Genomic DNA, 21,126 nt, shown 5'->3' with positions numbered 1-21,126 from the left:
TTAGCAACTTTCTGCAGTGGAGCTCACAGAGTGCTTCCACATCTTTAAAGGAAGCAGCAATGGATGCAGGAACTAAATGGGGAAAAACCTGTCGAGCTCTCAAAGTATACACTGTGTACTCTTAATGAAATAATAGAGCAGATGTATTTCCTCTTTCAGAAGAACGTGCAGTATTCTCCTACATTACCTAATGATTACAACAGGTTAGAGGATATACAGTTACTATTTAGTAACTGTATATCCTTCTACTGTTTTTAAGTTGTGGCAGGATGGCCCTGCAATTTTTTATTTTTTTTTTCCATGTCTCAAATCTACTTGATGTAACTGACTGACTAATGTAAATCCAAATAAATATGCCCCTGTAATATAATAATTTGTACACACAAATACTGTATAGCAATATATTAAATAGGCTACACTAGCTCCTAAAAGCAAAAGAAGTTCCATCAGATTAAGTTACAGCATCAAAACATGTTGATTCAAAGTTCCACGGCGGAGGACTAGCAGGCATTTAAATGCATTTTAAGTTTTACAGTTGATAAAGACTTCATTCATACTAAGAGATACACAATTAAATGACAAAAGTTCTAACCCCCTATTAAAACTTTAATTATAGGACAGTCTGGGTAATGAGCTAGCAGATCTTTTTCTCAAGTTTTACATGTTTAATGTTGACAGAAACTTTCTATTAAGCTGTATATTTACAGGGAGAAATTTGCATAATTATGACTGAAGCTGGAGAAGTAAACCTTTATTTTCAGATTTTTCTGAGCATCTTTAAAATATTCTGGAAATGTATCATGTGATAAATCACCAGAAGTTGAGAAACTGTTGTATACAGTCAAGGTTAAAATAAATCAAAGCATATTTTGCAATTTCAGAAGTGTCAAATTCAAAACAATTTAAAAATTTAAAATGTAACTATTTTTTAATAATGTTTTGTTTCTCCTGATGACTTTACAGCTGTATGCATAACAACTTACATTAGTAAATATGATGACACTGACAATTCAAGTCTTTATTAATCTAGCAATAATCACTTTTTACAAAATTCACATGAAGGTATCCTCTGTTCCAGTCAGTCTATTAAACTTACTCCTGTGACTGTTTATTCAGGGAAACATGAGCAGCTATTATAAGCCACCTTTTTCAAAGTCTAGGCCATATTAAAGTCACTGTAACATGATCAAAAGCACTGTTCAACTGCTTCTCTCACTGTGAAATAAGAAGAAAAATATCCCACTTCCCACAGGGAAGTCAGTGAAATTCAATTATGCAACTCTGATACATTTCACCAAAAGCAGTCTCATTTGAGTTCAAGATCAGCTCAGTCGCAGGCAAAACCAGGCTTGACGTGTTCAGACTGAAGTGTCATAAAATCAAACGACAAGATGCTAACCAGCTACATTTTTTTAAAATTATACTGATGATGACAGACAAAAACTATTTCAGGGCTAGTTGTGTTTTTGCCATGACAGACATGCTACGATCATTCAAATCTCTCCTTCATCTCAGTGAAGTATTCCCATCAAAAACCTCTGACGCTGACTAGACGACAGGCAGCTGTTTTTGGGTCATGTGACACACGCAGTCCAGGCCGAGTTTACTTTAACATCAGCTTCCTCATAGAGAATGTAAATGGTGAGAGAAACAGGTGAGGGAATAACAAAAGACGTAAGAAATAATGTCATTAGACAACAAGCAGCAAGAAAACAGGCCAATGAAGGAGGATGTTCTCCCCTGCAAACACTATTCAATAAACACATCCTTCTGGTGAATAAATAGATGTTTATGGAAAAAGGGTAACCAGCAATCTGCCCTACACTGTCCACGTTAAACATTAACCAGAAGTTCTTCGTCTCACAGCTGATGTAGAAACTCAGTCAGGCTCAAATGGCATCTTCAGGTGAGGTTGCGTTCTCTGGAGACTGGCTTTGTGGTGCGGGAGGGAGGGATTGATGAGGTGGGGGAGGGCCCATGGAAGAAGGTGGGTGGCCGTCGGGAGAAGGGGGTCGCATATTGGGAGCATAGGAGGGCATGTGAGGATGAGGACCAACAGGAAGGGGAGCTCCACTAGGATGGTATCGAGGAGGGGCCATCACTCCTGGAGGTTGAGGAACCCACACTGAAGGGGGAAAAAATGGAAAGGTCAAGTTTACAATAATGACATCTGGAGATGGTTAAAGGTGCAAAGACGGATGAAAGTTCCTACTAGGCCTGATGGGAAGTCCCCCAGGTCCCCTGGGAGAGAAGAAATCAGGAGGTGGGGGTCCATAAGGGGCTCTGCGAGGAAAGGGACCATCCATGGGACCCATTGGTGGACCCATCCTTGGATCTGCTTCAGGGGGAGTCCTGCGTTCAGGACCGGACTGTTGGAAGACAGAAAAAGATTAGAGAGGCTGAGCCACAAATAAGCACTCAGTATTCACACACAGACGCATATACTTACCTCTCTATGGTCCTGTTCACCAGGTCCAAAGCTGTTTTCTCTGTAGGAATCTGCATTGATAAAACATTTAGTGAATTAACAGAAATATGAGGGTCACGTGTGCATTTCAGCACATGCTAAGGAGGATTTTTTTTTGTTTACATGTCCAAGTTTACCCATTTAGAGTCAAAAAAGAGAGAGAGCAGAAACTCACCTGGCATGTCTGCAGGGTAAGAGGGTCCAGGAGGAACATTCCGAGGATGGTGGGAGCCAGGAGGGAGAGGAGGGAGTGGACCAGGAGGAAGGGCACGAGGAGGGAGTGGACCGGGAGGGAGGACGCCAGGAGGGAGGGCGCCGGGAGGGAGGACGCCAGGAGGGAGGGCGCCGGGAGGGAGAACACCAGGTGGAAGGACGCCAGGAGGGAGAGAGTCAGGAGGAGGCAAAAGGCCCAGAGCTCCTGGAGGAGGTAGAGGTCTTCTGTACATGGGAGCTCCTGGTTCTGGAAACATATAGCCTGAAGAAGAGAGCGATGGATAGTAAGAAGATATTTGCTACACAAAGCTTAAATCTGTGGTGACATTCAGAAAACAGAGGAGAGAGTGAGTGTCTGAGGTTTACCACATAAGAGCTGGAAATAGAAATGTAGTAATACGTTGTACAAATACTTTCATCACAGGGACAATTTTAGCATCCAGAGTAAAAAAAAAAAAAACTCAAAATGCTTTCAAGACAATGAACATGCAACATCAACATGCTTTAGCCCCCCCGCCCCCACACACACACACACACACTATACTTATATTATATTTAAAATGCAAGATGCACATGCACACAGTAATAATATGCATGACAACTATGTTGAATATCAACTAACTTCTATTCATATTTGTGTATTCATGTACTCATTCATTCTTTTCATACGCAAGTGCTGGAACCATTGCAGGGGAATGTCATCCATGCAGTGACAACTTAGTTTACTATCACCTAATGGAGATGCTGGGGGAAAAAAAGGGGTTGAAAAAAAGGTTTGAAAAGGTGCACAGGGGGCTTCCATGTGGCTATTTTAAGGTCTCACAGGGATTACTCATACTTACACTGACCTCATTTTTTGAAACTTTGGCCCTTCGTTTCTGTTTGCTAAACATTGTCTTGATAATCTGTGAGATGTTGGCTGTGTGGGCACTTGTAACAGTCTGGTTCTCTCCAGTTTTTTTCTCTCTCACATATGAACACACACCTGGAGGTCCTAAAGGCCCAGGTGGTCCTGGTAAAGGTCCTGGTGGGGGTCCTCTGCGATCTCTCTCCCAGGTAGGAGAGATTGAGCCGCTGTCTGAATGAGGACCTCCACTGCGCTCCATCTCCCTCTGGCCTCCTGGGGGCTCCCCTGGACCACGAGACACTGTGCAGGAAAGGATTGTTGGAAGAAGATGGAAAAAAAAAAAAAAAAAAAAAGTGTGACAGACAGAGAGAAGGGCACAGAAGAAGAAAGAGAACAAGCAGAACAAACGCCCAGAGACGGTGATGACAGTAAGTCCAGATTTCATCACATTATATTCTGTTGTCTTTTGTGCATTCAAGATTGCTGTTAGCATGCACAGACCATGCAACAAAATGCTTCAGCAGTTTGTCATGCTATAGTCAGCTGGTCATCCCCAACATGCTGCATGTTTCTACACCATTTATGAGTATGAATGAGAAAATGTACTCTCCCAATTATGTAAGAATAAAATTATTACAAGTATATTTATATTTGTAGTGTTTGTGTGTCATTCTAAGGATCTGGCCATGCTTCGTGTATGTGTTTGCTGCAGCTAGCTGCACCTTTAAATGCATTTACCTCTAGGAGACAGTCGAGCAGGTGGTCCATCCATTAACGTAGGAGGTGAGAGAAATGGTCTGGTTTCCGATGAAGGTCGACCCAGAGGAGAAGGAACATACGGTGACCTTTCAGCTGGAAATACAGGAATGTTTGGTGAGTGCAAATGGAAGAAAATCTGCAGCCCTGCAGAGTCTTACGACCGCAATTTAGGCAAGAAGCAGCTTTTTTAGAACTTTCCAACCACCTTCTTCAGTCAGTGATTTACATCTAGAGATTTTAATCTGTCACTCTAATTATAGTACTTTCAGAGAGATTTTTGCAGGGTGGCCACTTCTTAGGATTCACATTCCGAAACTGTCTCATTTATAAATACCGTATTTCCCGGACTACAAAGCGCACCTGAATATTAGCCGCACAAGCTAAAATCAGGGGAAAATCCTGTTTTGTACATACATTAGCTGCACCTGACTAAAAGCCGCAGGTGTTTCAATGTTGACTTATCATATGTAAGAGAATATGCACAAAGCGAATTGTCAGGAAAGAGATGGCTGTTTGGAGACACACCACTTTTATTAATATTTTGAAAAACAAGTTATGGGTACATATTTGCACATGATGTACATAACAGTAGCCTACAGCACACCAGAAAAATAGATTCGGACTACCTTTTAGGCTCAGGTGCAGTGACACGGCTTTAACAAGAAGAAAAGTCAGTCATTCACCATCTTTCTTCTTCCTGCGCTCTAAAACCACCAAAGTCCTCTTCTCCAATGTCGGAAACGAACAGGCTCAGGATGGCTTTGTCATCCACTCTCCGCTTCTCTCCTTCGTTGTCACTTTCAAAACCAAAGAAATCCTCGTTGTCAGTGTCAGAGTCGAACACCCTCAGAAGGGCCGTGGCAGTGTCCTCCTCTCCATCATGCAGGACTCCAGCCCTTCAAAATCCATTGGTGATCGTGGATGTTTTCGCACTTTTCCACGCTGTCAGAATCCAGTGGTGGAGTTGGGCATAACTTGCTTTTCGCAAGTTTATCGCCGCTCGTCATCCACGCCTCCCGCTGAATGCGTAGCGCTACTTTGAAGTTTGTTTTTCGAGCTACTTCGTACGGCACTACGTTGCCTGGCGGACGGACATGTGACTAACATACCACTCTTGAACCCCGATCCTTCCGCCAGGCAACGTAGTGCCGTACAACAGCGGAACAAACAAAACAAATCGTCTTACGATATGACAAAAATCACGGACAATCCATAGAAAAGCCGCACCTGACTAAAAGCCGCAGGGTTCAAAGCTTGTGCAAAAAGTAGCGGCTTATAGCCCGACAATTACGGTAAATAAATAAAATTCCATTTTATTTATGTAGTGCCAAATCACAACAACAGTCGCCTGAATACACTTTATATTATAAGGTAAGGACCCGACAACACTACAGAGAAAACCCCAATAATCAAAGACCCCTTTTGAGCAAACACTTGGTGACAGTAGGAAAGAAAAACACCTTTTTAACAGAAGAAAACCTCCAGCTGAACCAGGCTCAGGGAGGCTTAAGAGCATTAAAAGGTGACTACTGGACTTCTTTAAGTTTTTGAAGACAATTCACTTCCTCTTCCAAGAAGGTTCTTCATCCAAACAGTTTGAAAATACCCTTTGCAGCTTTAAGTCCTCAGAGACATTTTTGTGAGTTGTCCCGGACGTGGATTAAGCCCCAGATTAGAAGAAAATTCATTGCAGGATTCTATTGAAAAGTACGCTTTTTTTCCACTGACTGACCTTTCAGGTTTGATGATTCATGTCATGTTTTAATGATTTATATGTGCGTGTGTGTACGTACCACGGAAAGGCATTGGTCTTGCTAGACTGTTCAAGGCAAACGGGTCTTTGTCGAGGGCGTCCAGTTTAAACTGTGTATCCGTCAGTCTGCAAACAATCACACCTAAAGTTAAAACATGGCAAGCACTTTTGGTCCTGAGATGTTAATACAATTGTTAAGAAATATATTTAAAAAGAAAATGTATTTAAAAGCTGACATGACAAAAGTAGCAGTACATTTCAGTCTTAAGAACTGCTCATTTATAATGTGTGTTCACAACTTTTTATTTAAAAAAAAAAAAAAAAAAAAGGCACAAACATAAAGCCAATAAAAGGACTATACTGGATCATAGATCTCTGCAGAAACATGGAGATGAGGGAATCATCTCAGTATTTCACTCAAAATGCTGACATCATGCTTACTTCTGTCTGAGGAGAGCGTTGTCTCTTCTAAAGTCTGACAGTTCTCGTTCTGCTGCTCGGGCTGCCACCTGGAAATGCCAAAAACATAACAAGACAAGAATTTCAGGGGCAATTAGTTGTATAACCACAGTTTCTTTCACTTTATAACATAAGTGTAACAATTCAGAAAGAAACTTGACAAATCTTTGTCGAGTTTTACTAACCCAGTTATTATGAGCTTTCTTTTCATGTGCTGATATCTGAGTCTGGTAAGACTGTTTGGTTTTCTCCAGCTCTTCCTCCATTTCTTCAGCTCGTTGCCTGAAGCAAAGCAGAAATGAGACAGTTTGTAAGGACGAAAAACTAACAAATGCTTTCAAGCTGCTACAGACTGTGTTTCAGCTACCTGTAGTTGTTAAGTTCCTCCATCGCCAGCGCAATATTTTTGTCTGCTTTGTTTAACTTCTCCTCTTTCTGCACACGCTCTTTCTCCTCCACCGTCAGAAGTCTACAAATATTTAATGATACAGTTTTAACATCATCTGATTGTTACAGATAGATTTGTTCATATAAAACCGTTTACTGCATATGCATATACCTGTGTAGTTTGAGCTCATTCTCCTGGTACATTTCTGTCATAATCTGGAGTTTCTGTTGTAATCGTTGGACCTAAACACAAGGTAAAAGGTTTAATCCAAAGGAAAACAGATATGGACCATGTATAGAACAAATACAGTCAGACACAGGTGAGGTCAGTTACCTGATCCGAGTAGTTCTCGGCGTCCGACTGCAAAGTTAGTTTCTCTTTCTCCATATCTTCTATGCTTACTTGAGGGGGGGGGACAAAAAAATCAAAAACAAAAGACATGACATGCACGCTACCAGGGATATGTCGAGACTCTAGCATGGTTCATACATATCATTAATATGGAAAAGGTTAATAAGTACATTGACATAGATGTTCTGTAGTTTACTTACATTGCAGGTCTTCTTTTGCTTTGATTTCATCGTTCAGTTTGGCAAATACTCTGTCCTTATCCTCATCTAGGGATTTGAGGTCTGCATTCAGCTATACAAAAATAAAGACATGTTAAAGGGGAAACTCTACAGAGATTACATTAAAAAATGAATAAATAAATAAATAAATAATTATAATTCTTGCGTGCCAGCACATTATCAACTTGAATGCTAAACACTATGTTCTTGGTTGTTTCCATCTACCTTAGCAGCATAAACAAGTTTCTGGACTTTCTGCAGATGGGCCTGGGTGTCCGTTATGGCCCCTCTTCCATTCTTCTCTCCTTTTTCTGGCGTACCATTGGCTGTCTCCTTTTCTCCTCCTTCCTCTTCCTCCAGCTCTGAATCCCAGCCTTTCAACCTCAGCAGCCGATCTGTTAAGGACTAGAAGCAAACAGATTTTTTTCTGACAGTTAATTATATTCTCACTGAATCATTTTAATATATTTTCTGTCATTCTGCCATTTTCTGGAGACATGACAGTAGTTGAGACCTGATTTAATATAGTTAAAAGCAAAAAACAAAACAAAACATAAAATCAGAAATTTAAAAATGTCTGTTTTTGCCCTTAAGATCGTGTTTTCATAGACATCCAGGCAGCTTGTAGCATGGCTGCTGTTTTCAATTCACTCCCTGGAAGTCCTATTATGGCCACTAACATGGTGTGCGCTGATCCTCTTTTTTTCTCTGTTTGCTCTCTTGTGAAGAAAAGCAAACAGAAAGAAAGACGTGGGAAAAATGAGCAGAGCAAACGGCTTCTGTTTCAAACTGACCCGACTTCTATGCAGAGAATTGTTGTTGGTGCTGAGAGTTGGCTCGTCAATTACAACGCAGCACTTTTTGGTTAAACAGTCTATAGTTTCCAAGCCTGAAGACAGATTAGAAGTACAACGAGGAGCATGCTCACTGCAACTTGACTATTGCCCCCCAAAAGACAAAATTAAAACCCTTGAACACAACTGGCACAGTTACTCATTCATTTCACAAAATCACACATTTATCTGATAGTGAGTCAAGCATTGACCAGAAAACGGGGGCAAAGATAGAACCAGGCTTTGGCACCTAGGGAAACAGTTAACCAGCCGTGGAGATAACGATACAAAGCCAAAGCTGACGGTGACCAGTCACGACTACTGAAAGCAAACAGTTGGACACCCAGAGCAATCTGGGGGAAAAAAAAGTAATAACTGATAATACTTCTACATAGATCTTATGAACTGAAGAATCTTTTTACAGTCAGCAAGTGAGGTGGAACTTTTAAGGAGGTCTGTAAGTGCTACAGTGTAAACGAAAGAAACAGTCTTGATTTTATAACACCAGACAAAAAAAAGAGAAAAACAAATGCTAAGGAGTAATCTGAAACCTAAATTAAAACTGAGATCACAATCAGATTAATCATCCACCATTACCTCAATAGAGGCAATTTACCTTTGTCCTAAGAATGTTCAGTGGAAATTTTGTGAACTGTGATTTGTGCCAGTGTTCTTTATTTTTTGGCCACACAAACAAAATCTAAACTCAGCACCCTACTTGCAATTTTGTCTACCTTCCCGAAATATAAAGAGAGTTAAAGGGTGTCTGTTTTCACACAGAGGCAGACCTGAAAAGGACTAAATGGACTGAACAACATAAAAATAAAAGTTGAGCTGGTAGCTACTCAGGCATTTCCAAAAAGATGACCTCAAAGGAAAACTGGCCAAATTTAAAATTTATCATTTTTATGGGCTGCTTCACAGAACTTAACCTTAGAATAAATCATACCATTATACGTTCATCCTTGGTGGCCACATCCTGCATCATCCCGCTGTAAGCAACCTCACACCTTTTCATCTCTGCCTCCAATTCACTCACTCTCTCTGCCCATCCCTCCACCTGCTGCCTCAACTGTGGAGAAAAGAGTTGGGGGAAGGAGAGAAGAGGAAAAAAAAAAAAAAAAAAAAAAAAAAAAAAAAAGGTAAGCCAACAATCTTGTGCACCCATTTTGGAAACACTATTTAGTTTACTGCCATACGAAGTTTTTTGTGTGTGTGTGTGTGTGTGTCCATCGTACATGAGCATTGCTCTCCTTTAGCACTACATTCTCTTCTCCAGCTGTTTCCAAGTTCCTCTGTAGTCTGTCACTGTTCATGCTGTACACTTTCAAAGTGGTCTGCGCCTAGAGAAGGACAGACAGAAATATTATAAAACCTAGTGGAACAGAGAAGAGGTGGAAAAGAAGCACCAACAGAGGAAAGAGAACAGACAGGCGAAAGTGCAAATGTGACAGTTTTGGAATACTGCACCTGCTCTTCCTGTGACTGAAAGTCTTTAGTTTCATCTTCAAGGGATTTCATGCTCTCCTCGAGGACTGCTATCTGGATAGAGAAACCAAAACAACTTTCATTCAGTATGAATTCTACAGCTTCTCACTCAGGATTGCCAACTAGGCTTCCACAGTACTTCTGTTAGTGTGTGCACCTACCCTCCTTTCTTGTTCTGTCCTGTGCTCCCTTTGCTGGTCCAGTTGATCCTTTAGCTGTTCCAGATCCCTCTCCAACTCTTGTTTGGAGTGCTCCAACTGTCTGGCTTTGACCTAAGAAAACAAGATCAGAAAACTACTTCAAGTAGCTGCAAAACTGGGACACTGTAACATGAGTAAGGGTTGTAAAGACATGACAAATAATGTCACTATAGATCTGAGGTGAAGCAGTGCAAATATTCTACATTTTGACTAGTTCTGCAAGTCTGTGTCAAAAATTACATGGCAGTGGCTGTACTTCATTGTGTACATCAATAATAATAATAATAATAATAATAATATAATAATGTTGTTATTATTCTTTTTGTAATATGGTAAACCTCACTATACATTACCACTCACTCAAAAATTATTCCAACAAGTGTGAACATATGGCTGTTAAAAAAAATTCTCTTTGTAGGGACTTTGAAAGCAAATAAAAAAAATACAAGCTTGTTCAACTGAATAAACAATAGGACATGTGTCTCTGTTCACACAGATGAGGCTCGTGGGAGCGTAGCAGTGTACCAGACATGAACACTGTGTGAGCCATATTCATTAAGGAGCATTCAAGTAGGTTTTCTTTACACCAAGAATGGTTTCCATACTTTTCTCTGCCTTACCTCCAGTTGTTCTGTCTTCTGAGTCTGAGCCAAGACACCGCTGTCCCTCTGTGAACTCTCAAGGTTGTCATACTGTAGATGAATAAATTTCTCAGTACATCATGCATGATATCATCAAGAATTTCATTAGATTTCTGATCACCTACAAATGCTCAGTAAGTAAACCTCTCTGCTTTGTAGATATCACCTTAGAAAGCTTGTAATCCAAATTATCTGAAATCTATAGAAGGATATATATATATAACAAAAAAATCTCTCACCTCAAATTATTGTGTGAGACCAGATCTGTGTCTAGACAGAACTGGCATAACTACTAACCTCTTGTTGACACTGACTCAGACTCTCAAGGACTTTGGATTTCTCATCCAGTAGCTGTGCAACCTGTTCTGCCATCCCCTGCTCTCTACCTGAAAAACAGCCAAAAAAATTTCAGATTTATTTTGTGTCATTTAAAAAAAAAAAAAAAAGTGGTTTATTTGTTAACATTCACAGGTCAAAGAGAAGAAAAACTGTCAGTGATAATGTTAAACGTGTCCATAAAATGACACTCAGGAAGAGGAAGTGAGAACTTACGTCGATAAATTCTGCTTTTTATCTGTGAGGAAATAAAAGAAATGAAAGGAAAAACAAAACAAAACAAAGAACTGTGCTTAGTGACAGGTCCGACAGTTCAAATAGAAGCCATACTTATCAAACCATCTTAGGTGGCAAAAAATATTTATGATATTGAAGTGAATATGCATGGCTGTGCACTCACAGAGCTGTAACATCTACAGGTGAACAACAGAAGTGTCATCAGGCCCAACAGGCCAGAGACAATGATAGGTTCCCATGGTACACCATACAGGTCTGGCCCAGGTCTCAAGTCATCGGGCAGAGACGACACCACCTGAGAAAAGAGAAAATAATGACCAGTTCCTGTTAGAACCTGTGTGTGTTTTTAAATAGGATATGTGAGTCCGGGAATAAAAACCTGATGTTCTACTGATGCTCAAGGACATTAGCTTTTCTGTCATTGAGGAAATATGACTGCCTCTTGAACATGGGCAAAATGCAGCCCATCTGCCCAAACCAGTGTGGAGACAGACCCGTGCCTTCTTAAATATATTAATACATTGTACTATATACTATGTGCCAAATAATAATGCAGCAAGTATCAACTTTCTCTCAGTAGAACTTTCCGTGGTCACACACCTTGACAAAAAGAGATGCCATTTAAAAGACAGTTTTTTTGATTAAAGAAGCAAATAAAGAACTTAAACTAACCATGTTTGTTAATAAGTAGCACGGTCAAGTGAGTGTAAGAGTAAAGAAATTGTGTGTGCAGTGTTTTTTGGAGGAAGGAATCAAACCAAGAAGAGGCATCTCAGCAAGAAGAGCCACACCAGCAACTGAGCTCTAATGGCTTTTGTAGAGCACCGGCACAATGGGCTGAGGTGTTGTTAATGTTGCTGATTAGAAATATGCCACACCTGCTCTCCAGATCCTGAAGAGAAGAACTAAAAGGAGACTAAAAGGAAAGCGGGGATGGAGGGCACAGACTCAAACTCCTGGTTAGATTAACCTCTCCAGCTCTCAGCGGCGCAAAATTAGTAGTACTATTACCAGCTGCATTTCAAGATGGTGGAGTATGAGTGTGTCAAACAAAGGTGAAAGTCCCACAACAATGACGAAACCAGCCCACTGACAGGGTACCACAGGAAGGAAGGTCCAGTGATAAATGATGAGCAGTGACTAAATTTTGAGAATAAGAGCATTAAGATTCACCAATGGTAAACTGATCACAACAAGGCCCCAGACTGATGAAAAAATTAAAATAAATCACAAATATACCAGGACAGCACTCCAGAGAAAAATCTGAGTGGCAAATACTGCATATATACAAAGATATATGTTTTTGTATAGATGCAATGGTGTTAAAGTGTGACCATGCATTTGTTTATCATCTGACGGTACATTCACTGATGCATATCCAATAAATTTGAATATACAAATATATTAAACATTTATGATGCACCGGACTGACAGAGAAAGGTCAATATTTTCTAATAAGGTTCTTTGTTTTTAGGACCAGGATTTGGGCTTCCTGAAAGCAATCTGTCAAACTGCTAAACAAAATACTACCAAACAGCTGGTCTTTAGAAGATGGGTTTATGTACAGTTACCCAGTTTTTGACCACATTAAACAGGGCGCAGTGTTAATAGTTATATCATTCTACTACAGACAAATGTGGAAAAATATCTGTCATTTTTAACTTAAATCCTAACACCTGACAAGACAGCGCTGTTACTGACAACTAGCCAGCTAACTATTACCAGCTAACTGTTTGAGCAATTAAACATCTTTGAAAACACGAAGAATAATCCTGACAACAGGTCATACTCTTACTTCGGAATGAGATGGACAACACCAAGAGCTGTAGCTAGTACCGAAAAATACAAAAACATGACTGTTACATGGAAGCCCGTTACATTATCTCGGCTAATTGGGAATTGCTAACGAAACCTGACACATAACGTACATCCTTCACTTTCTCCACGGCGATACTGTAGTAAGCCTCTGCCGTCTCCTGGAAGTCGGCCGCTTTGATGCCCGACTGGTCACTCGCCGGATTCTCTGCCATGTCCAAATTATTTCATCTGACGTATATTTAAACTTAAAATTTTTTATATTTACACCGTTAAGAAACTAGAGCTGTGAAGCGGGTCAGCGGCGGTTTCACATCCTATCCACAACACTGACGCTTAGGACTATACCACGTCCTGCTGGACGTCGTAGGGAGTAGTACGAAAACTACTGTACAGCTGTACAACCATTGTAAACACTCCAAACATCAAATAAAATCTGAAAATATAAAATAATATAAACACAGCATGTATAGTATAATGCATCACGTGCACGCTGTTTCGTGTCCTCACAAGTTCACCCGGATGATTTCACACCCCCGCTGGTGAAAATGGTTCAGTCGCAACGTCACCAATTGTAAGATGCCACACTGGCATACCGGAGCGCTTTCAAAGTGACACCAGGAGAAACAGGTGTTACCAAAATGACACCTGTATTATCATTATTTTGATAATTTTCATTCAAAGAAAAAGTAACACATTTGCATCGAACGGGTATTTGTCAACGTGTCGCGTGCTCGGCCTTAGGCCAATGACAAATTAGGAGAAAGGTGAAGGTAAAGACTTCCCATATGAAAAAGAAAGAGAAACAATTAAGACCCACGTAGGAAAGTATGGAGTGGTAAAGCATTAACAGAACAAAATAAAAATGCTCTATTTTACTGAATTAATGAAATAACTAGGAAAGCTGTTCATACGAGATATATGACATTTCTCAAACAATTACTATATATTTTTTTTCATGTGAATTAAAACAGTCTGACAGCCATCCAGTATTTCTTATACTCACCAGTCTGGCCTCCATCTGAAACCACTTTCACCTTTCAAAACATGAGAGACAGTTTGTCTTCACAGGTGTGTGAGTCCAGAGTGTCACAGACCCAAATGTGAGTAATGTTTAAGGAACCTAGCCAGCTTGACAGGCTGAGACGTAAGCAAAGCTAAATGCCAGAGGGAGAGTCAGCTCAGCATGTCACCAGAGTAATATCTTAAAGAACCAGGCACCACAAAATGCCACACTGACAGAGCAGAGGGTGATTTTTAGTGCCTCCCATATTTTTTTTTTGTACTATAACTTTAACACCTTTAATACAGGCATGCAAACACAGAGGCGGGTCAAGTGAAATGACTATATTAGAGAATTATTTTGACATATCAGGAATCATGGCTAGAAGATGATCCTGGTATCAAAATGTAGGTTATGCTATAACCTATTTTGAGGCTTGAAAGTTGCCCCAGCGAATGATCAGAAAACACATGAAATGTGCAAAGCACTAATGTTTTTTGCTATAGAAACTGATAAACCTATTATATTTAAGCTCTTAAATTTCATTACAAGAAAACAGCATACTAAACAAAACAAGATTTTGAATTAGATTGTGACACTTTGAGTGGCTGTAAAGTTTTAGGACTTGTAACTCACAAAACATTCATAGAATGAAGATAAGATCTCACCTTCATAGAATGTATCATAGCAGCCCATGCTATGATACATTTTGCTTTTCCCTGTACAACATGATCAAGGCCACAATTAGCCACAAATCAAAAGCTATTGGACAAAGTATGTTAAAACTAGATCAGAAAAAAAAATTCTGGCTAGGCAGCATGCACCCTGCACCCTGCTTTGACCTCAGCCCCCCTTCATCGCCATTGTGGATTAATCTCTGGCATGAACTGAAGAATCCCTCTCAACATACACAACACTAATCTCTGTAGATTAAAGCAAAAAGGTATATTTGGAAATCAAATGACAAAAAATTGGTTTCTGTTTCTGCAGATTATAAATCCTCAGAAACTGGCACAGCGTACCTGCACAGTAAGCCATATGAGGAGCTCCCTCACTGCACAAGTGTGGGCGTAGGAGTCTTCAGCCATCTGATAAACGAAGTCCAGAATTTGCTTCATAACTCCTGCAGTTAAAGTAACACACATACTGCTGTTTAACATACATCTCTTTTATGATGCTCAAAAAATATTTATCTTTTAATGTGACACATTACTGTAAAAAATGAAAAAAAAAATTGTTTTGGCCATCCGGTTTTTGGGGTTATGTGAAGTGAGGACGATGACGAGGTAGGTCGAGTAGCTTTTGCTTAAGATTTTTAATAATATTTTAAACTCTTCTTGATTAATGGATACCTGGGTTATCCATACCTTTCAGCATCTCTGGTGATCCTGGCTGAACATGAGGAAGGGATGCTTCTTCAACACTTCTGCCCTGTTTTTTTCCTCTTATCTCATCTTTTCCTACACCACCACCCACTTGGTTATTGCCTTCTTTCATTATCATCCAGTCATCTCTCTGGATGGATGGATCTTGTGTCGTCTTCGACTCTTCCTCAGTGTTCGCTTTCTTATTTTTTCTATGATTTGAACAAGAGACGCCAACACAGCTGGCCTCGGCTGCATTTGACAGGGAAACACATGTACAGATGCAATTCAAAACCATGCCTGAATTTGAAAGACTGAATTAAATCTCATTAGTGCTGGCCATGAGGAAGCCAGTAGGAGGCAATGTTGAGAAAAACTACCTTGATGATTACGGTCGTTGGTCTGTCTTGTGTTGAAAGTCTGTCTCACTCTTCCCAACAGTGTTTCCAGTTTTTGAAGCGCCATAAGCATTCGGGTCTTTTCTTTGTCCTCCTGCAGTGCATCAGTGAGTGTCACGCTAGGAGCAATCAGCGTCTCCTTGTGATGATACAGAAGTCTCTCTACATCTGACAATATAGATTCATCCTCCTCATCAGGTTTGTACAACATGGTGTCTGAATTGGACAAAATGTAATCCAAAAACTGAAGCTTGTGTCGCCCAAAAAGCTCTAGCGAAATAGCTGTCTCATCTGCACCCATGTGAGTGAGCAGGTTTTTGTAATGTTTGGAGAGAGTTCTTGTCATCTCAGCAGAGGAAGGATGAAGCTGTGGCTGCTCTGTGATAGTGGGAGAGTCTTTGTGCACAACTTCAAGGTGGTGAGTGGTGGAATCTGGTTCTTGTTCAGGAGTTAACGAGTCTTGCGAGTGCAACGCCTCACCTGGACTAGTACTGAAGCTCTGGGCTGGTTCGGCGGACCCGTCAGATTCGGTGGTAGATTTCTGGCTGAAAACACCAAAGGGGTTTTTTAAAAGACCAAAAGCTCCACTGGTTTTACTCTCTGTCTCTGTCTCCCCACTCTGATCAGTGGGTGGATGTGGAGACACATCATCAGTCAAACTTGGGGCAGTTTGCTCAGATGTCACAGACTGACTTTTAGCAGGGTCACTATGTGGGGCTGAAGGCTCCCTTCCTCCCTCATGCCAGGATTCACTACCATTACTATCATTTTCCCTCATTTTTATATCAGTGTCTTGATCCTCCACTACAACAGCAGCCTTCTCTGTGTGCGTCTGTTGATCGGAGTTTAACTGTTGTGTTGCTTTGCTGCTACTTTCAGTGTCTCCAGACTCCGTTTTATCTCCCTGGCCTAATGCATGAGTGCTTTCTGCCTCCTCTGAAGTGTTATTTGCTGTTTCTTCATCCGAGTCTATCATCTGCCTCTCTCCTGGTGTGTTTGCTTGATCCTTTAGCTTCTCTGTCTGTATTGCTCCTTCACCTCCTTCCTCTAAACCACTTCCAGCTTTTTCTTCATGCACTTGAGGGCAAAGCTCATTTGAACATTTAAAGCTGTCATCCACCTCATTCTCCTCTTGATGCACTTCTTCAACCTCTGCTCGGTCAGTCTCTTCAAACTTTAGCTCCTCTGCCTTGGCTTGTTTTTTCTCTCCATCCTCCCCATTTCTTCCTTCCACATCTTGGTGGCTTTCAACCTGTGCGACTATTTCAGTGAAAGATGATCCTGAGCCATTCTGTGTGTTCGTGGTGCTCGGGATCTTTGCCTCATAATAAGAAGACTGCACTGTTTTTCCTTCTTCATCTTTCTTCTCTTTTTCCTGTACACCCTCCAGTTCTTCTTCCCTCTGTAACATCTCCACCTTGGCCTCTTTTTCCTTCTCTGGTAACTCTTCTTTCTGCAGCTGTTTTCTATCCTCCTTTAGCTCTCCCATCTCCCCCTGCATACTCTCCACTTCTGCCTCATTAGACTCCTTTTCTTCCTCATCTTCCTTCTGCTCTTTCACCTTTTTCCCTTCACCTTCTTTCTTCTCTTTTCCCTCTAGACCCACCAGTTCCTGTTCTTCCACTAACTCCTCCACCTTGGGGTGTTTTTTCTCCTCTGCATTCAACTGTTTGTTAGCTTCCTTTAGGTCTTCCACCTCTCCCTGCATACTCTCCACTTCTGCCTCATTAGACTCCTTTTCTTCCTCATCTTCCTTCTGCTCTTTCACCTTTTTCCCTTCACCTTCTTTCTTCTCTTTTCCCTCTAGACCCACCAGTTCCTCTTCTTCCACTAACTCCTCCACCTTGGGGTGTTTTTTCTCCTCTGCATTCAACTGTTTGTTAGCTTCCTTTAGGTCTTCCACCTCTCCCTGCATACTCTCCACTTCTGCCTCATTACTCTCTTTCTCATCTCCCTTTTGCTCTTTTATCTCCTTTAAATCCTCCAATTCCTCGTTATCCTCCACCTTCATCACCCCTTGATTCCCCCCATCCTTTGACTCCTCCTCTTTTTCAGCCTCTAATTCAGAACTGATCGCTGACTTGAAGTCATTTTCATTTAAATCATCTTCTTTAGTGCCTGATGCTTCTATCTCTGTTTTAACCTGCTGGGACTCATTTATGTTGTCTTCAACAATTTCCTTTAGTTTGCCTGCATCACTGTCGCTTTCATTGTTAACATGCTCCATCACTGGAGACACGGAGGTCTGATCTGTGGTTGGTGCACTTGTTCCTCTATCCTTTGGGATAGTTTGAGTGCTTCTACCAGGGTTATGCTGTGAATCAAATTCCTGTGAGCTCAGAGTTTCTCCCTCCTGCTCTAACTTCCCATGAACTGTCTCTGCTTCTGTGTTATTATCAAAAAGAGCTACTGTATCTGAATTGTCATTATTTGTTTCAGCACTACAAGGAGTAAAACTTTCATTCTCAGCTGGAACTGGATCGTTTTTCTCCATAGATGACGGTAAGTGAGGCTGGCTCTCTGTGCTACTGTCTTCTACATCACCGTTCAGCTCCTCAGTCTGAGTTTCAGGTAAATCTGTATCCTCATTACTGACTTCTCCTTTATTATCGTCACCCCTGGTGATTTTAAGAGACATTTCTGTGGGTTCTTCTGTGTTATCAGTTTGATTTGTGATTTCTGCCCCTTCCTCCTCCACACTTTCTGATTTCTTGTTCTCCATCTGGTCTTTTTCATCTTCCTTGACCAGCATAGACGTTGACTTTAAATCCACTGAAACGTGATCAGGGCCCAAAATGCTTTCAGATGGTGTTTCAGATGGTGGTGTTGAATCCTGACTGATAGCACTTGGAGTTTTTCTTTCTTCCTCTCCTGACTCCCTGCTATTATCCATATGTTCATTTCCAATTGGTTTGTGAATCACAGCGTCTTCACCTTCCCTTTCTTCAGATCTCTCCTCATTTATTTTGCTTTTTTCTATATTGTCATCGTCATCTTTACTGGGGGGTGATTCTACTAAAGCCTGAGATTCTTCTTCAAACTTCCTTTCAGGAGAAATATCTTTGTTATCAACTGTGGGTTCAGCCTCTTCATCGAAATCGCTGTTTATCCCACTGTCTGAAATATCTGTGTTGCTATCAACACTCTGACCATTAAGTGGTTCTGTAGACGGGGTATTTTGGTCTTCTGACAGTTCTTCCACCTCCTTTGAATTATTGCTTGTCTTAATAATTTCCTCCTCTGATTCACTGTGATCCACATTCTGTGATCCTGTTGGTTGCTCTAAAGTTGTGATTATTTCTGCCTCCTTAGATTCACTTTCTTTGTTTTCATTATCTCCAACTTTATCTTTCCTGAAACCTAGAATACCTTCAATCTCCATGTTTAACCAAGAATTAGCCTGCACCTTCTCCTCCTTCTCTTGTCCTGACTCCTGACTGGTCAAACCAAACCCCAGTGTGCTTGACAGCCCATTCCCCAGCCAACCTAAAGTCCCCATCTCTTTCTTCTCCTCTTCCTGCAACTGGCTGCCTTCAAGGTCCAAGGACATCCTCCTGCTCCTGAATTTCTCTGTGGGTTCTTTGTCTTCATCTGCTTCTTGTTCCTCTTCTGTCTCACTTTTGCTTCCACCTCCAAAGCTGAGCCACCCAGTCATGGTTGAAGTTAACGATTCAGCAGTTTCTTCTTTAACTTTCACACTTTCTTTGCCATTGTCAGGTTTTCCATTTCCTCCGAAGCCTAGCCATCCTGTCACAGAGGATGTGAGCGTTTCAGACTGAGTGTCTTCCCTCTTATCTTCTATCTCCCCTTCAGCCACACTGTCCGGTTGGTCCTCTTTACCCAGACCTAACCATCCTGTCACTGAAGAACCAAGCCAGGAAGAGGAGGGAGACCCACCTTGTTGATTAGGAACCACAGGAATCTCATGTGTCTCCTCTTGAAACCCAGCTCCGGAACCACCAACATTTTTATTCTGATCCTCTTCTTCTTGTTCTTCTTCTTCCTGTGCAGAAACTGGGGAGTCTGAGGTTGTTAAGTGGCTTTCAGCGTTCGTGTCATCAGTGCTTTGGGTAATTTTTTGTGTGGTTTCTGGCTCCGGGATTTGGATTTTCTGATCAATATAATCATCATCATCATCCATATCCAGATAAGTGGAGCCAAACTCATTCATGCAGAAGAAATCAGATTTCTGCAGAAAAAGGGCAAAAATTTAATTCTTAAGAAAGGAAACTAGGAAGAAAAATTTGAAATAATAATAATACTGACAATACTTTTTAATACTTAAAGTTTGTTTACATATGAATGATGAAATTACCTGTGTTTCCACTACTTTCTCCACAGTAGTATGAACCTCTTCTTCTTGCACTGCATCCTTTGGAAAATATCCAAACTCTTTGTCAATCTGAAATAAAAAAGGAAACAAAGGAGCTGTCAGCATTTTTCTTCTTTCTACCTTGAAGAAACCCAGAAATCTAAACATTTGTCATAATAGATCATTCTTTAAAAATATTCTCTGTCATTTGTTGTTTAGGCATTGGTGATGACTGCAAACATAATCTTTTATAATAATCAAATAATTCATTCTTCCTTTGCACAGAGAATGGGGGCACTGTTATTCTGGAAAAGACCAATACCACCAATCAAAGGATAAAGGTCATCACACAAGTTTGTACTGATTAATTTGAGGTTGCCCTTTCATAGGGAAACACCCTGGCAGCACACTGCCCCAAACCTCACAGTACTACAGTGCAGGGGTCAGAGGCTTAGGTTTTCCTTCTGCCTGTCTCTAAGTGAGAACCTGACATGAATGAAGATTTAGGGAAGTACAGAAAGGGAAAAAAAGATCGAAATATGACACATACACTGCCTGCCCACAGGTCATTCCTCTTTCCAGTCAATTTGTGGTAAACAAAGATTGTGTCTCCTTGCCTGAAGCTCAGGAAACGACAGTCCTTACCACGGTGGTCCCTTATAGCCTGCACTCTGCTTAGGAGGCCTACACACACCACAGCAATAGAACACAGTTGTGAGGTGACCATCATTATCGTCATTAATTTAAGGAGCTATCAGTAGATTTTGGACTTACTTTGACACTCAGAGTCTCCGCAGATCTTGTAGTCAGACAATAATCCGATATTTAAGTGGGGTAAAATCACTAAAACTGCACCCAGTGACCACAGGAACCTAGAGACCTGAAAAATAGCCATGATTATCTGACTTTTAACTGGAGGCTATAAGTAGTAAATGTCCATAGTGGGGTGGAAATAACTCCCGTTGTGCTGGCAAGTGAACATTGCCTCTGAGCTGCTGCCTTTTGAAGACTCAATGCTAAATGAAACAGCTGAGATAAGATATA

The 21,126-nt window shown here is 40.9% G+C and overlaps 1 protein-coding gene across 1 annotated transcript; it reads right to left on the bottom strand.

Moving 5' to 3' along the window:
* Positions 1 to 736: 736 nt before the first annotated feature.
* mia2 (MIA SH3 domain ER export factor 2) lies at positions 737 to 21,106 on the bottom strand. Its single transcript, XM_086275907.1, has 28 exons — positions 20,857 to 21,106; positions 20,633 to 20,766; positions 20,086 to 20,172; positions 15,753 to 19,959; positions 15,376 to 15,624; positions 15,031 to 15,131; positions 11,354 to 11,485; positions 11,170 to 11,191; positions 10,915 to 11,003; positions 10,597 to 10,668; positions 9,938 to 10,048; positions 9,759 to 9,830; positions 9,527 to 9,631; positions 9,238 to 9,360; positions 7,681 to 7,860; positions 7,438 to 7,528; positions 7,220 to 7,287; positions 7,058 to 7,128; positions 6,866 to 6,967; positions 6,684 to 6,780; positions 6,481 to 6,548; positions 6,080 to 6,165; positions 4,266 to 4,379; positions 3,666 to 3,827; positions 2,643 to 2,942; positions 2,450 to 2,499; positions 2,213 to 2,369; positions 737 to 2,125 (listed from the first exon to the last, which is right to left on the bottom strand). The coding sequence occupies exons 1-28, from the start codon at positions 20,975 to 20,977 to the stop codon at positions 1,890 to 1,892; spliced, it is 7,407 nt and encodes a 2,468-aa protein (XP_086132033.1). The 5' UTR covers positions 20,978 to 21,106; the 3' UTR covers positions 737 to 1,889.
* Between the last annotated feature and the right edge of the window lie 20 nt (positions 21,107 to 21,126).

Source organism: Aulonocara sp. 'chitande type north' Nkhata Bay, linkage group LG19, assembly GCF_057382095.1.
Source record: "Aulonocara sp. 'chitande type north' Nkhata Bay isolate Kocher_YH1m ecotype deep benthic linkage group LG19, A_spYH_male_GT1.1, whole genome shotgun sequence".
NCBI lineage: Eukaryota > Metazoa > Chordata > Actinopteri > Cichliformes > Cichlidae > Aulonocara > Aulonocara sp. 'chitande type north' Nkhata Bay.
The sequence above is the reverse complement of the archived record's forward strand: the minus strand, read 5'-3'. Positions and strand labels throughout refer to the sequence as shown.

What these genes read in the sequence shown, in the direction of transcription:
- mia2 (XM_086275907.1), bottom strand. Translation starts at nt 20,977, where the DNA reads ATGGCTATTTTTCAGGTCTCTAGGTTCCTGTGGTCACTGGGTGCAGTT. An exon ending in AGAAAGTAGTGGAAACACAG is followed by an intron (nt 19,960 to 20,085) that starts GTAATTTCATCA and finishes CTTTTTCTGCAG; the next exon opens with AAATCTGATTTCTTCTGCAT. An exon ending in TGCTCGACTGTCTCCTAGAG is followed by an intron (nt 3,828 to 4,265) that starts GTAAATGCATTT and finishes TTTCCTGCACAG; the next exon opens with TGTCTCGTGGTCCAGGGGAG.